The sequence below is a fragment of the Camelus bactrianus genome, chromosome 13 (assembly GCF_048773025.1).
Source record: "Camelus bactrianus isolate YW-2024 breed Bactrian camel chromosome 13, ASM4877302v1, whole genome shotgun sequence".
Classification (NCBI taxonomy): Eukaryota; Metazoa; Chordata; class Mammalia; order Artiodactyla; family Camelidae; genus Camelus; species Camelus bactrianus.
In genome coordinates, this window is record NC_133551.1 from 30,658,865 (window position 1) to 30,672,162 (window position 13,298).

Below are 13,298 nucleotides of genomic sequence, written 5' to 3' on the forward strand. Positions count from 1 at the left end.
TCACCCAGAACAGGCTTTGTGACCGAAGACAACGGCACCTACTTGAAAAGCTGGCAATCAGCTGGGAAGATGGTTATTGAATAAAAACAACTTATACGTAAACCTGTGGTTGATCAGAATGATTCTTAACCACAGAAAATGCTTTGCCTGCTAACTTCCTGTTTGGTGGCCCATAAATCTTTTATAACCAATATGTGGCAATGCTTGAAATATGACTTCCATCTGGCCAAAATGATGAATCGTAGTTATTTTTATTGTGTCCAGTGAATGACCATGGCATATCCATTCCAAGGGTCGATAAATAATACATTTAATTAATTTCCCTTTAAAATCTATAATCAATGTATCATTCAACTCCTTGGAAAACTGAGAAACCATGAAGTTCTTTCTCAAATATAAAAGGATTATAGCATTTCTTCAATCTCATTGTGCAGGCACATGATGGGAGATGCTCTGTTAAAACCACAGACAAATCCTCTAACAATCTTTAAAATATTAGAATTTAGTTTCAGAATTGGTTGGATTCTGGGTGTTCAGAATCCAATGTGACTCAAATTTGGCAAAGTGCTTTTTTCTTTTATATTACGTGTGAAATTTCCGCCAATTTCAAAAATGAAGTAGACAAAAATAAGAGAAGCAACAGATTGCCACAGGAAGACATTTACATCGCCGGAGAGAAATCATGCAAAGTAATCTGAACTCAATTAAAATAAACACTTTGTTATTAATTCATTTACAACTGAGGAAACCTAAAGCTCACAAAAACATTGCTAAATAAACCCGTGTTTATTTCTGTCTCCAGCAGCACCACTTAGGACAGCTATACTATAAGTGCAAACAAAGCTCTTTGGAAGGAAAGGGAGAAAATGATTAACAGCATTGAAAGCTGACTTAGATGTCATATTTCAGAAAGTATCTTTGTGGTGAGAAACCTCCAATTATGTCATCACTTTGTATGATCTGATAAAGAATTCACTGTGCTCTTGAAGCTAACCCTGATCACTGGGGTAAGTCAATGAACACCTACAGACTTCTTAACCAAGAGCAGAGAAGTTAGTGAGGGGAGGCCAGAAGAGGGAAAAGGGGCTCACAGACACAAAGCAGCCTTCCTTGACAGGTGTTCAGGGAGAATCAAGGCCCCACGTGTGGAACTCCTGACCTGGGACGAACTCGAGGTGGTGGGGGAAAGGGGCCGTGTGCTCCAGGACTGCAGTGTTTCATGCTGTTCCCATTCAGTAGGTCCACAGCCCTCCCAGCCCAGATGTGCCTGGGCAGAGTATTCCCCACAGCCTGCTGGTCATGTTGCCAGATGTGGGGTGTAAAATATTCTAAGTCAGTCCCTTCCAAGCCATGAGAAAGTAACAGTCACCCAGCTGCCTGTACCAGACAATTTGGCTACTGGAAATCCTAATTAATGACATTTTTTAAAACACCATGGTAACAACCTGACCTGCCAAAAACGACTTTTTCATCATTTCATCATTTTTTGCTTTGGTTACCTATTATCTTCTGCAGAGAATACAACGGACGTAAAGTGAACATGGTGTTTTTAATGTACAATAACCTCAAATTAAAAGGCTGTTCCTTCCAAGGTGTGGGAAAGGGGAAAGGGTTCTGTGGTGTTAGCTTTGAGGGAATGAAAGACTCCTTTTGGATGGGGCTCTTGGGCTCCTTCAGGCCATGCTGAGACGCCAGGGGATTTTCTAATACCTAGCACAATTAATTGACATCTGCAAATCAGAATCCTCTTGAAGTCACAGATCACCAGGCCTGCGAGTTACAATCAGACACACTGTCCACCAGGACGCATCGTTACTGTGAGCAAAGTCCCAAGACTCCCGGGGCTGAGGCCCCTCAGGAAAGCCATTGTCTGAAGTCCTCCGCAGACAACAGAAAACCCAGGTGAGCTTTACATTTCCGGCTCCAAAACCACCCACAGCACAAGAACAAATTCTTGCAGACAACTTTATTTTTGCTCCATTGGAGACAGTAGCGGAGTTAAGTCCCGAATCCGGAGACCTGCCAAGTCGCCATTCATGGGGGAAGCGACACGCAGTTGGCCAGAATACTTTAGGGAGGAGAGAGCGAGCCAAGGGAGACGCTCCTGAGTTTCTGACGCAAGTCGACCCCGGGGGCTGGTTCTCGCTGTTCTCCCCTGCAAACCGGTTAGGCCCCGGGGCACTCCGCCCTGTTGCCCCTCTCCAACCCCGACTCTTTCCCAGTCTCCACCGAATCCCATGTACTCCGCTCCATCTCTTTCCACGCAGCACGCCCAACTGGGGTGCCAGGAGCCAGGCACTCCCCTGGCCCGGCACGGGGCCACCATGTCTGCCGCCTCTACCCGTCACTGGGAAGACTGTAATAATTACATCTTCCAGCTGCCCTTAGACAGCCAGGCCAGAATGGCAACAGCTTCCAGGGGAAGTTTCTAATAGAATCCTTAGCCTCGCTCAGCAACCGCTCCTAAAAAAAGCCTCCAGGCTCCCCTTCCACTTGGAGAACTCGTGGCCACCTACCCGGTGCAATCCATCAGTCCCCTGGTAGCCACGGACGTCAAACCCTGCACGAATGACACCTCCCGCCTCCCAGCCGCGCCCTCCACCCTCTGCGCACTCCGCGCCCTCTACGCGCAACCCAGGCTCCCGGCGCCTTCCATCCATTCCCAGAGACGGTCGGTCTACCCGCCTGCGCTGGGCAGAGAAATGGGGTGCAGTTTGCTGCCACTACCATCCCCTTGCGGTGCCTAGCCTGAGTGGGGTGCGCAGCCCCTCTCCAAACAGCGCCCCCTCCCGGGTGTCCGCGGGTCCCTCAGCTTGCCTGGCCAAGAGAAGAATTTCACATCTCCTCAAAGCCACGCTCGGTGCTTGCTCCCGCACCCTTGGGAACCTCCCGCAAGGCTACATCTGTGTACCTTACCTCTAACTAGCCGTCGAGGAGCCCCAGATGTCCGTCTGACTGCGCAGTCCTCTTTCCTCCAACCCCCAGTGACTCCCACGTGGCTTCGGCCCGACAGCTCGCAACTTCTTCAGCTAAGACAGCCTTAGGAACTCCAGTTCAGCAGGTAACCAGGAACAAGGCCCAACCGCTCTTCAATCAGGCGACCCAGGGATCCTCGCCGCTGCCACTGCTCTGACCAATGGGAGCTCCTTGCCCCGGCCGGCTTTATGGATGGCGCCTGTGCGCTGGGAGCGCAGGGTGGCACCACGAGCGGCGCACAGCAGCGGTGGCCAGCGCTAGGACTCCGGAGAGGAGAGGGGCGGGGATCGCGTCTGCGGGAGCGCCAAGCCTCGGACCTGTTACCCCGGCACGCACATCATGTTGACCGCCCAGCCCGCTTGGCACTAAGGACCTGGGGAGCGCGCGCACATCCCAGGCCACCTACTGTTGCGTCGAAAACGGCGGGTAAGGCACGGGAAAGCGGGGGTTTCCAGACGCCCGAGGATGACGCCGCGTGAAGGCCGCAACCGGTGCGCGGCGCTTACAGTGGCGCGCAGTGCGCAGGCACCAGCCATAAGGCCTCAGACTGCAAAAAACTTTGAGCAGGTCGGAGCGGCGGCAGCGGTGAATACCCCTGGCCAGGCGGACTGAAAAGCGACCTCCAAAGTCGCCAATCACCTGCTGCCCTCATCCCTTCGCGGTGCCTAATCTAAGCGGAGCGCGGAGCCCCTCGGCAGCCGGCGCTTCCTCCCGGGTTTCCTCGCTCCCACCCCGCCCCCCCGACGCGCAAGGCGAAGCTGACAATGTGTCCTCTCCGCGAAGCCCGGCTTGGTGCTCGCTCCCATACCCACGGGGGCTCGGATGCCGGCTCCCCAAGCAAGTCTGCCCCTGGGTCCCTGCCACGCCCCAGCCGCCCTCCAGGCGCCCCAGCTGTCCCTCTCGCCGCGCAGCACTCGTACCCCCCAACCCCAATGGCTCCCACGTTCCGCGCCGGACCCCGCGTGGCTTTGGCCCGCTGGCTTGCACCTTCCTCACCGGAGACATCCTCGGGCGCTCCGTGCAGCAGGTGCCCAGGAACAAGGCCCAACCGCTCGTCAGTCAGCCGGCCCAGGGATCCTCGCCGCTGCCGCCGCTCTGACCAACGGGAGTCCCTTGCCCAGACAGGCTTTATGGATGGCGCCTGCGCAGTGGTCGCGCGGGGAGGCACCGCTCGCGGTGCACAGAATTGGTGACCACCGCGAGGCCTCCGGAGAGGAGAGGGGCGGGGCTCGCGCCGGTGGGAGCGCCAGGCCTCGGACCCGTTACACCGGCACGCGCATCACGCTGGCCTCCCAGCCCGCTTGGCAATCAGGACCTGGGGAGCGCGCGCACCCCCCGGGCCACCAACTGTGGCGTGGGGAACGGCGGGTAAGGCACGGGAAAGAGGGGGTTACGAGACGCCCGAGGTTGCCGACGCATGAACGCCGCCCCTCGTGCGCAGTGCCTACAGTGGCGCGCAGTGCGCAGGCGCCAGCCATAAAGCCCCAGAGGGCAAAAAACCTTGAGCAGGTCGGAGAGGTGGCAGCGGTGAAGACCCCTGGCCGTGCGACTGAAAAGCTGACGGCCAAAGTCGCCGATCACCTGCTGCCCTCATCCCTTCGACGTGCCTAACCTAAGCGGAGCGCGGAGCCCCTCGGCAGCCAGCGCTTCCTCCCGGGTTTCCTCGCTCACCCCCCGCCCCCCCCCACCCCGGCTCGCGAGGCCAAGTTGAGTATGTTACCTCTCCTCGAAGCCCGGCTTGGTCCTAGCTCCCATACCCCAGGGGGCCTCGGGTGCCAGGGCCTCGCGCAAGGCTGCCCATGGTTCCCTGCCCCGCCCCCAGGCGCCCTCCAGGCGCCCCAGCTGTCTGTCTCGCCGCAGCACTCGTCACCCCAACACCAATGGCTCCCCCGTCTCGCGCCGGTCCCCGCGTAGCTTTGGCCCGGTGGCTCACACCTTACTCACCGGAGACAGCTTCGGGCACTCCCTGCAGCAGGTGCCCAGGAACAAGACCCAACCGCTCCTCAGTCAGCTGGCCCAGGAATCCTCGCCGCTGCCGCTGCTCTGACCAATGGGAGCTCCTTGTCCCGGCGGGCTTCATGCCTTGCGCCTGCGTACTGGTCGCCTGGGGGAGGCACCGCGCGTGGCGCACAGAAAGGGTGGCCAGCGCGAGGCCTCCTGAGAGGGGCGGGGCTCGCGCCTGCGGGAGCGCCAGGCCTCGGACCCGTTACCCCGGCACGTGCAATCATTCTGGCCGCCCAGCCCGCTTGGTAGGCACGACCTGTGGAGCGCGTGCACCCCCGGGCCCACCAAGTGTTGCGTAGGGAACGGCGGGTAAGGCGCGGGAAAGCGGGTGTCTCGAGGCACCCAAGGGCCTCCGTGCCGGCATTCTGGGAATGGAAAGGTTCGTCCTGATGTGAGACAAGCATGGTATGTCAGTCAGGATAGTGATAATCCCAGTTTACATGACTTTAATGCCACTGTCAATCACACTTCGTTCCCAGAAGCATCTGGTTTGGGCACTAAATTACATGCTCGGTCTGAACTTAAATCCCCATTACATTTGCAGAGCACAGATCAAGTTGCAAGTGTTTCATGTTCTACACCTTTAAGAATTATACCTGTACCCAGTGTTTGTCCCATAAATAGCCTTTATCCTAATACCTTGGGAAATATACTTGTATATAAACAATGTAGATATAAAATCATGATTCTTAGAAAGTTAAAGTTGGCACAATATAAAAGATGGCTGGTTCTACTTTTCACTGGGCAGCTTGATTGTCCAGAGATCCTTAGTAGGATAATAAAATAAAGACATGTATGACTCATAAATTACTACTAAACTCATAAATATAATAAGGTGTTATTTATTCTTGTCATAAATTCATTTTTCTTACTTTCATTTCTGTTAAATCACTAGTTATATTGAGATCAACAAAATGTTTACATGGTTTATGTACTAGTGATTATAATACCAAATCAGATGACCTTTCTTAAAGAATTGTCCTTCTGTGTTTTTCTTAATTTCACTTTGGGGGAACTTCACTCTCTTGAGGCAGTCACATTAGGCCTGTTGGTAAAACTCTTAGAGTAAAGTTAGGCTCAGAATTTAGTTTTCAGGGCACATCAGAGTGAAGTCATAGTGGTTCTGAAGTGTATACAGATCAGAAGAAAAACAAACGGATCACACAGTATCCTTAGAAACAAAGACTATTCCACTCTTCAAATTGCCTGTAGTGCATTATCTAGAAAGAATCCTCCCTGAGCTCCTCTGTCAAGCCCTGGCAGACAGAAGTCCTGAAAAGCCGTCCCAAAGGAGACAAGGGACTTTTTTGGGTAAAGGTCTTTCCCATGGATGGAAGTAAAAATACCCCAAGATTCCAGAGAAAGAAAAAATGCAGAAAGGGTCCTAGGGGGTCCAAACACTACGGAGAAGGACTGAGTACTGCAGGGAGCAGGATGGGAAGGCGCTGAGGGAGAGAGGAATGTAGGTGGTGAGGACCCGCCTTTGGTGAGGAGGGGCGGGAGACTCCTGGGACCCTGGAAACACGGGGGCACAGGTGATACACAGAGCAGCTCCCCACATCACTCACATCTTTTGCTGCCCACTGGGAAGAACTTCCAGAGACAGGACTCTCAACACAATGAACAGATACCTGTCCACAGGAAACACACCTGGAAGCAGTGCCCATCAGTCCTCATCCATACAGATCTGCTAGCAGAGGGACAGACTGAAAATCAACACATTGCAGGTAATTAAAAGTCCCTCTCCCGATTTCCTCTCTTCAAAAAGAAAAAAGTGTAACTCAATTACTCCAAGATCAACTAAATAGCCTCAAAAACATGTTGTGATTTTTTTTAATGAATTAGAACAGCAAGCATTAAAAACAAAAATGGATCAGTAACAGAAGAAAGGAAAAATTGTTGATTGGACTCAACAAATAAAAGAAAAACACAAATTCAGTAATTTAGTCTCAGAAATGAAGGCTAAATTACTAGATAACAGGAAAGAACATTAAAATAAAAATGTAATGAGACAGTGAAGGAAGGCAGAAAAGCAAACAAAAAATAAAATGAGGCAAAAAGTAAAAAGTGTCAGAGAGGAATAGGCTGAAATGGAGAAAGGGGCTACTGAAGAACAAAACCCAAACAAAAGAGCAGGATTCATCTGTCCAGCTGTCATAGAACATTCCAGAAATAAACTGAAGATGGACAGGTCCACCAGGTGCCTGGCATAATTGACCCAGAATGATGTTCTTAGAGACATATCCTGTTAAAACTCTCAGATTTTGAAGACAAAACTTTCCCTGGAGCTTCAAAGCAGAAAGATCAAACACTTTCCAAGGGCAAGAGAGTTAACTGTGCATCAGACCTCTTAAAAGCAACATGCAAGCAAAATAAAAATAGCAGCAATAAAGCAGTATTTTCAGGAAAATCAAGGGAAAAAACCAAACCAAGGATTTTGTAAACAGGATTTTTGGCAGAATTTTGTAAACAGCCAAAGTGCTGTTTGGCTTTCAGGCCAGAGAAAAACAGTCTTATGGGGACTCCTACACACCGTCTCTGGCTTCACTACAAGCTGCCTCTGTCTACAAGGTGGCTGCAGGGAATCAGAAAATCCTGCAGTGAGAAATTAACATCCTACCCTGCACAAGTAGGACTAGGACAGGAAGGGACGGTGATGGGGAAACACCCTGTGTCCCACCACTTACACCTGTGTCTCTTGTTCATGTCTTTTACACATTTTGCTATTCTAATCCTAATGATTTGTACTAGCTTTTAAAAAATATGTAAATAGTAACACTTTGTTTATCATCTAAAGTTTGTGCTTATCTTCTTTGTAATCTCCACGTTTCTGATGATGTTTGTGGCAAGGATTTTAAACTGACTGCAGCTACATGAGGTACCCTGTTGCTTTCATACTCTTTTCCACACTGTGTGTTTAAAACTCTTCCCTATTTACTTGCACATCAGATATTTTTCTCTTTTTCTGCATATTACTATTTTTCACCCTTGATTTTTAATCTGCAATGACATTATTTCAGAGTATGATGTGAGGTAAGGATTTAACTTTTATTTTCATGAAGGTAACCAATTTGATCTGAAATAGCTGAGGAACAAACTTCCCTTCCACTGATTTGCATTGCTAATTAATTATGCAGGCAGTGCTTACACACAGGGAGACCAGGTTTGGAATTGTCTGTTTCCTTTTAACTGATTTGTCTTTTGTCGTTGTTGCTGCCAGGACTGTGTCGTTTTAAATGTTGGGATTTTTACATTCCTTTCACACTTTTTCTTACGAAAGTGATCCAATGAGTGCATTTGTTGAAAATGTAGAAAATAGAGAAGCCAAGGAAGAAAATGGAAACCACCTATAACTTGCCATCAAGAGACAACCACATCTATTGTTTTGGTTTATAGCCTTTCAGGCATTTTTCCACATACACATTCTATGTATTTACTTACATATTTAGTTTCTCTTAAATTGAGGTCGATCTATATATGGAGTCTGACTTGCTCCCAAGTGCTGCCCCTCGTCCTCCCTCTCTTCTCCCCTCCCACCCTTCCTCCAGAAGCCCTTCTGGCTTTTGATGGGAAGACCTTGGTGAAACCACCGACTCCGTTCTGCTCTGAGTCACAAACATTCTGCCCCAGAACTTTTCTGCTTGATGATCCCTGCCTCCCAACCAGTGTCCTCCAGGAGGACATTTTTCTCTTGCCGGATGGAGTCTGGTTGGACCAGATGCATCGTCCTGTTCAAGGACTCCTTTCATGTGTACAGTGGTCCAGTCAACTTGATGCATTATCTTTTCCAAGCCAGAGGAGAATGGCAAATGGGTCATCACATTTAATTGTAAATTAACTTTGAAAATCTGAGATGTCTCCAGATACCAGGGCGTTAACAAGGGAATATCAGTAGTCATGGAAACGGGAAATTCCTGTAAGTCCTGCAGACGAACACGTTTCCCCATCAGCAGGCCCGGAGCTCCACAAAGGTCAGGAAGCTCGTTTTCTCCTAGACTCGGGCCATAAAAGGGAAGCAGCCATCACACACCTAGTCAGCTCCCACAGTCATTTTTGCAAGGATGGCAACACTGGGACTGAAATGCAAGTGCTGGGGATTTATTGTGGAGGAAGAAAGCTGCTTCAACTTGTCAAGGACCTGCCTCCTGATGGAGGTGGGGCACTTAGACCAACATCTCAGCTTCTGTGATGAGCCTCCCGGCTGAGGGTTAAACAGGTTATCCCTCCAGCCGCCATGTGCACACTCACAGTGAGTTTAAAACCTTCTCCAAAGGAATCCTGCTGGGAGTGTTGAGGCCCACAATTACAGTAAATGAAGATTCAGAATTAGCAGAAGCGTTTCACTAACTAGAAGCGTTGAATAAGTACCAGCACATGGATGGTGCTGCGGTCTTCCAAGGGGAGAGAAGCAGCTGACCCCAGGAAACGTTTTATTTATTTGCTTTTTAAATGGTTTACTTTTCTTTTGTTTAAAAAAGTAATAAAACAGCCTCCAGCTCAAAGATTAGGATGCAGATAAGGAGAGCAAATACTTTTGTCTTAAAATGTATATACACACACATGCAAATACACACATTACAGCTATCTATGTACAGACATACAGATAAAGCTACATTAATATCTGTAACATCTATCCACCTGTCTATCAAATACCTGCAGATGGATACCCAGCAAGAATTAAAGGAATCTGTGTGTGTGTGTGTGTGTGTGTAGGATCTTATAATTTTTTTCCTTCAATTTCCCCCATTCAACATGATTTTTAAACTGTTATTTATCAACTCTGATGATTTTCATTATGAATCATAATTTTTTGAGTTGGAGTTTGGTAAAGGGCTGGCAGAATCCCTAATCAAACGTCCAGAAAGAGAGACTGAGGAGAAGACTGGAACGAGAAAAGGAAGCGGGGAGAGGCACAGGGAGGGGAGAAACTGACGGGGAAGGTCTTTCCAGAAACACTCTCTCGCCGGCAGGAGTGGCCCTGTTCTGCACCCGCACAGCCAGTATGGGAGGTGGTGCTCTGCATCTGAAGCATTGGACTGAAATTTCTCATATGCAAGGCTTGTTCAGACACAGGTTCATTTCAGAGACAAATCTGCCAGTGTTTCTAAAACTCTACCACTGTGCTTTGTGACCTCAGCAAATCTGCGGTAGGAACTCAAATCCCTGAGGTCTCCACCAGCATCCGTGACCCCGAAAGTGATCACACAGAAGGGTCCGCACCGTTGCCACTTAAATCAGTTTGGTCTCTCATTCTTTAGTCACAAATTTCGACCCATCAGACGTAGGGCAATGGAACGTGAACAAGAAAAAGAGGTGTTATACACGTGGGAAAAAATTTTAAAGCTAAGAATTTCCATTTCTCTCTCCAAATCTGTGCTCAATGTTTTCCTTACCTCCAAGTTTATTCAGGAGTTCTCCTTCATGGGAAAAAAAATACAAACACGAGGATGGTTATGGAAATGTTTTCTATAATTCTGGTGAGCATGTTTTCCAAAGCACAAATCAAGACACTAAATCTGATGAACTGAGATCAGTTATTCTTTTTTGGGAAGGGAGGTAATTAGGGGCTTTTATTTATTATTTTACAGCGGGACCGGGGATTGAACCCAGGACCTCATGCATGCTAAGCACAAGCTCTACCACTGAGCTCTACCCTCCCCTGGATCGATTATTCTGAGCGGGGCAGGTGGGCTCTGTCCCTGAAGCCAAGTCTGGCCCCTCAACCCCACCTTCAGCACAGAGAGTCACTGGAACCAGCCATCTCTCTCATCAGCAGGGGTCCGGGGAAGCTTTCATTTCACAGGGGCTGCAATGAGCAGCTGTGACAGAGGCCACGTGGCCTGTGAGCCCTGAAGTACTTCGTGTCCAGCCCTTTACACAGGACATTTGCCAAGTCCTGTTTTGGGGTGTGGACCAACATGAGGCTCAAGACCCCGAGTTGCCACAAGGGAAGCCCCAGTCCAGAAATAAACATCTCTTTCTCAAGCACAGCGAGCTCAGAAGCTAATGAGGCTGCCCACCATAGAGACCCTGCCTGGACCACAGCTCCTAGGAGGCTCTCTCAACCCCCTCAAGATCCCTTCACTGCCAGCTTCTGAATCGGGCCGGCCCGGGAGACTGGGTCTCCCTTCCCTTGGTCCACGACCAGGCTGGGTCTTTGTGTGGGTGCTGGTTCTCACGGCCCTTGAAATATAAAAGAAAACAAAGTCACACTCTTTGATCACACACAACAGCTAAATTGGATGAGAGGAAAATTGGGATTTGAATCTCTCTCTTTTTGGGCAACACGCAAACAAAAATGGATTCCTTGGCCATCAAAATACGAGGCAGGGAGTTTGAATGGCTGAGAGGTCTGCTGGATTTTTACTCTTAACTAAGTATGCAAGATAAGTACCAAAATCATTACATTTGTGTGTTTTTAATGGCTTGTCTGGGTTGTGTTTGGTCCGTAGCTTGTGACTGGGCTGGGCACCAGCCAAGATTTTTAGAATTCACACAGTTCTGTTTCCACATAATTATTTGACAATTCCTAGGGCTTCTGCCATCCACGTAGGTTATTTTTTTGAGTCTAACAGCACATCGGCTTATCAATCACCTGGCTAGGTTACACTCTGAGCCCTTTCCTCATGGAGGCATGAAGTGCCCACCAAGGTCATGGCTACCCCTGTGAGTTGGGGGTGGTCACAAGACTTCCTCTTACCTGTGATTTGGGGGGGCCCATCAAGCTGGCTGCTGCCTGAGGCTCTCTGATGAAGCCCCTTGGCAAGGATCAGGGCAGCAGGGCTGTTAACAGAATGAAAACACTGGTGAGGGCATCCCTCACCAAATCAGCCCTTACGTCGGCAGAACTGAGACCTTCATAACACGTCCCATTTCACAGAAAATACACTTCTTGGTCACAAATACCAGTCAGTGATTCCTTCTTTCAACAGCTCTCTGACTTTCATCTGATTTTTATTATCCATGATGTTTCTGCTATAGATCTTTATAATCTCAGATTCACTTTTCCTGAAAATTGAAAATTAAATAAGCTTTGCTTAGTAATTGCAAAATATGAATGGCCTTGTCTTTTAAAGAGAAGTGGGCAGAAAATATGAAATTTTGTGGAAAATAACAAAATAAATTATAAGAAATATTTTGTGCTTTTAGTACTGAGATACAATACAGTTTATGAAGCATACATTTATTTGATATATTTAATAAGCATACTTGTATTTGACATTTCAGTGTCAACAATACAAAATGAATTCTTCCTTTCAAAAGGTGAATTATTGTTTTAAATGTGTACAAGATATATTTAAATGTGAAAAACAGAAACAGGCTGACAGACATAGAAAACAAACTTACGGTTACCAAAGGGGAAAGGGCAGGAGGGGTAAATTAGGAGCTTGGGATTAGCAGATACACACTACTGTATACAAAACAGATAAGCAACAAGGCTCTACTGTGCAGCACAGGGAAGGATATTCAGTGTCTTGTAATAAGCTATAAGGAAAAAGAATATGATAAAGAAGATAAATAATACATATGACTGAATTGCTTTGTTGGACACCAGAAACTAACACAACATTGTAAATCAATTAGACTTCAATAAAAAAAGAGGTATCAAAAGCCAAAAAAAAAAAAATATATATATGCATAAAGAAAGAAATCACACACAAGAAGGTAGGGATGTGTGGTTGTTCCCCATGGAGGTGGTGGTTTCTCTGTGCTGAATCCTGTCAACAGCCCTGTCACCCTGACAGGCAGAGAGGGGCTGCTTTGTGTCCTTTCTCTATGCAGCCTTAGCGGCCGGGGTGTGCCATCCTGACCACAGAGAAGGCTGCTTCTTTCGGCCTGGGTTCCGAGCCTGCAGCTGTGCTAAGACTGCCCCGGCCCCTCACCGGGCTCTCCCACAGGCTGGGACCTGATCACAGACACAGTCCTGGCCAGACCCACTGGTGAAGACCCACCGGTGATGACCCACCTTGGCAAAGTAAGGCCCTAAGCCCACAAATGCCCTGGGGGCCCAAGATCTCAGAATTCCGGGCAGAAGGCTGGGGCCGCTGGGCTGGGTGGGCTGCCCATGGCCACTATACATGACAGTCGGTCCCTTAAGATCCAGGCAGCTCCTGGCGGAGAGAATGCCCCAGCCGGCTGTCACAGGGCTGTGCCAGGGTCAGACGGGTCCTTGAGGGCTGGGGGTCCCCGGGGGCACTCAGGGCCTCTGCTTCTCTCAGGTGCACCCCGGAGTCGCAGGAGTAGCTACTGGATTTTGGTTTTAGTTCCAAGTGATAGAAGCCTGTATTTTAGCCACTCAGAGTGAATGAAAAGGCCAT

The 13,298-nt window shown here is 48.8% G+C and overlaps 1 protein-coding gene across 2 annotated transcripts in view; it reads right to left on the reverse strand.

Moving 5' to 3' along the window:
• LOC105075563 (collagen alpha-1(XII) chain-like) overlaps positions 1–4,624 on the reverse strand; it is a 41,620-nt gene extending 36,996 nt beyond the window's left edge. The window contains exon 1 of one of the 2 annotated variants that reach the window (XM_074376318.1): positions 2,917–4,624. Coding sequence is in view for 1 of the 2 variants with exons in the window: in XM_074376319.1 (XP_074232420.1) it covers positions 3,973–3,981 (9 nt within the window). In the remaining variant the exon portion in view is untranslated. The remainder of the gene's footprint in view (positions 1–2,916) is intronic. The other variant, XM_074376319.1, reaches the window with a different exon arrangement.
• Positions 4,625–13,298: the final 8,674 nt, after the last annotated feature.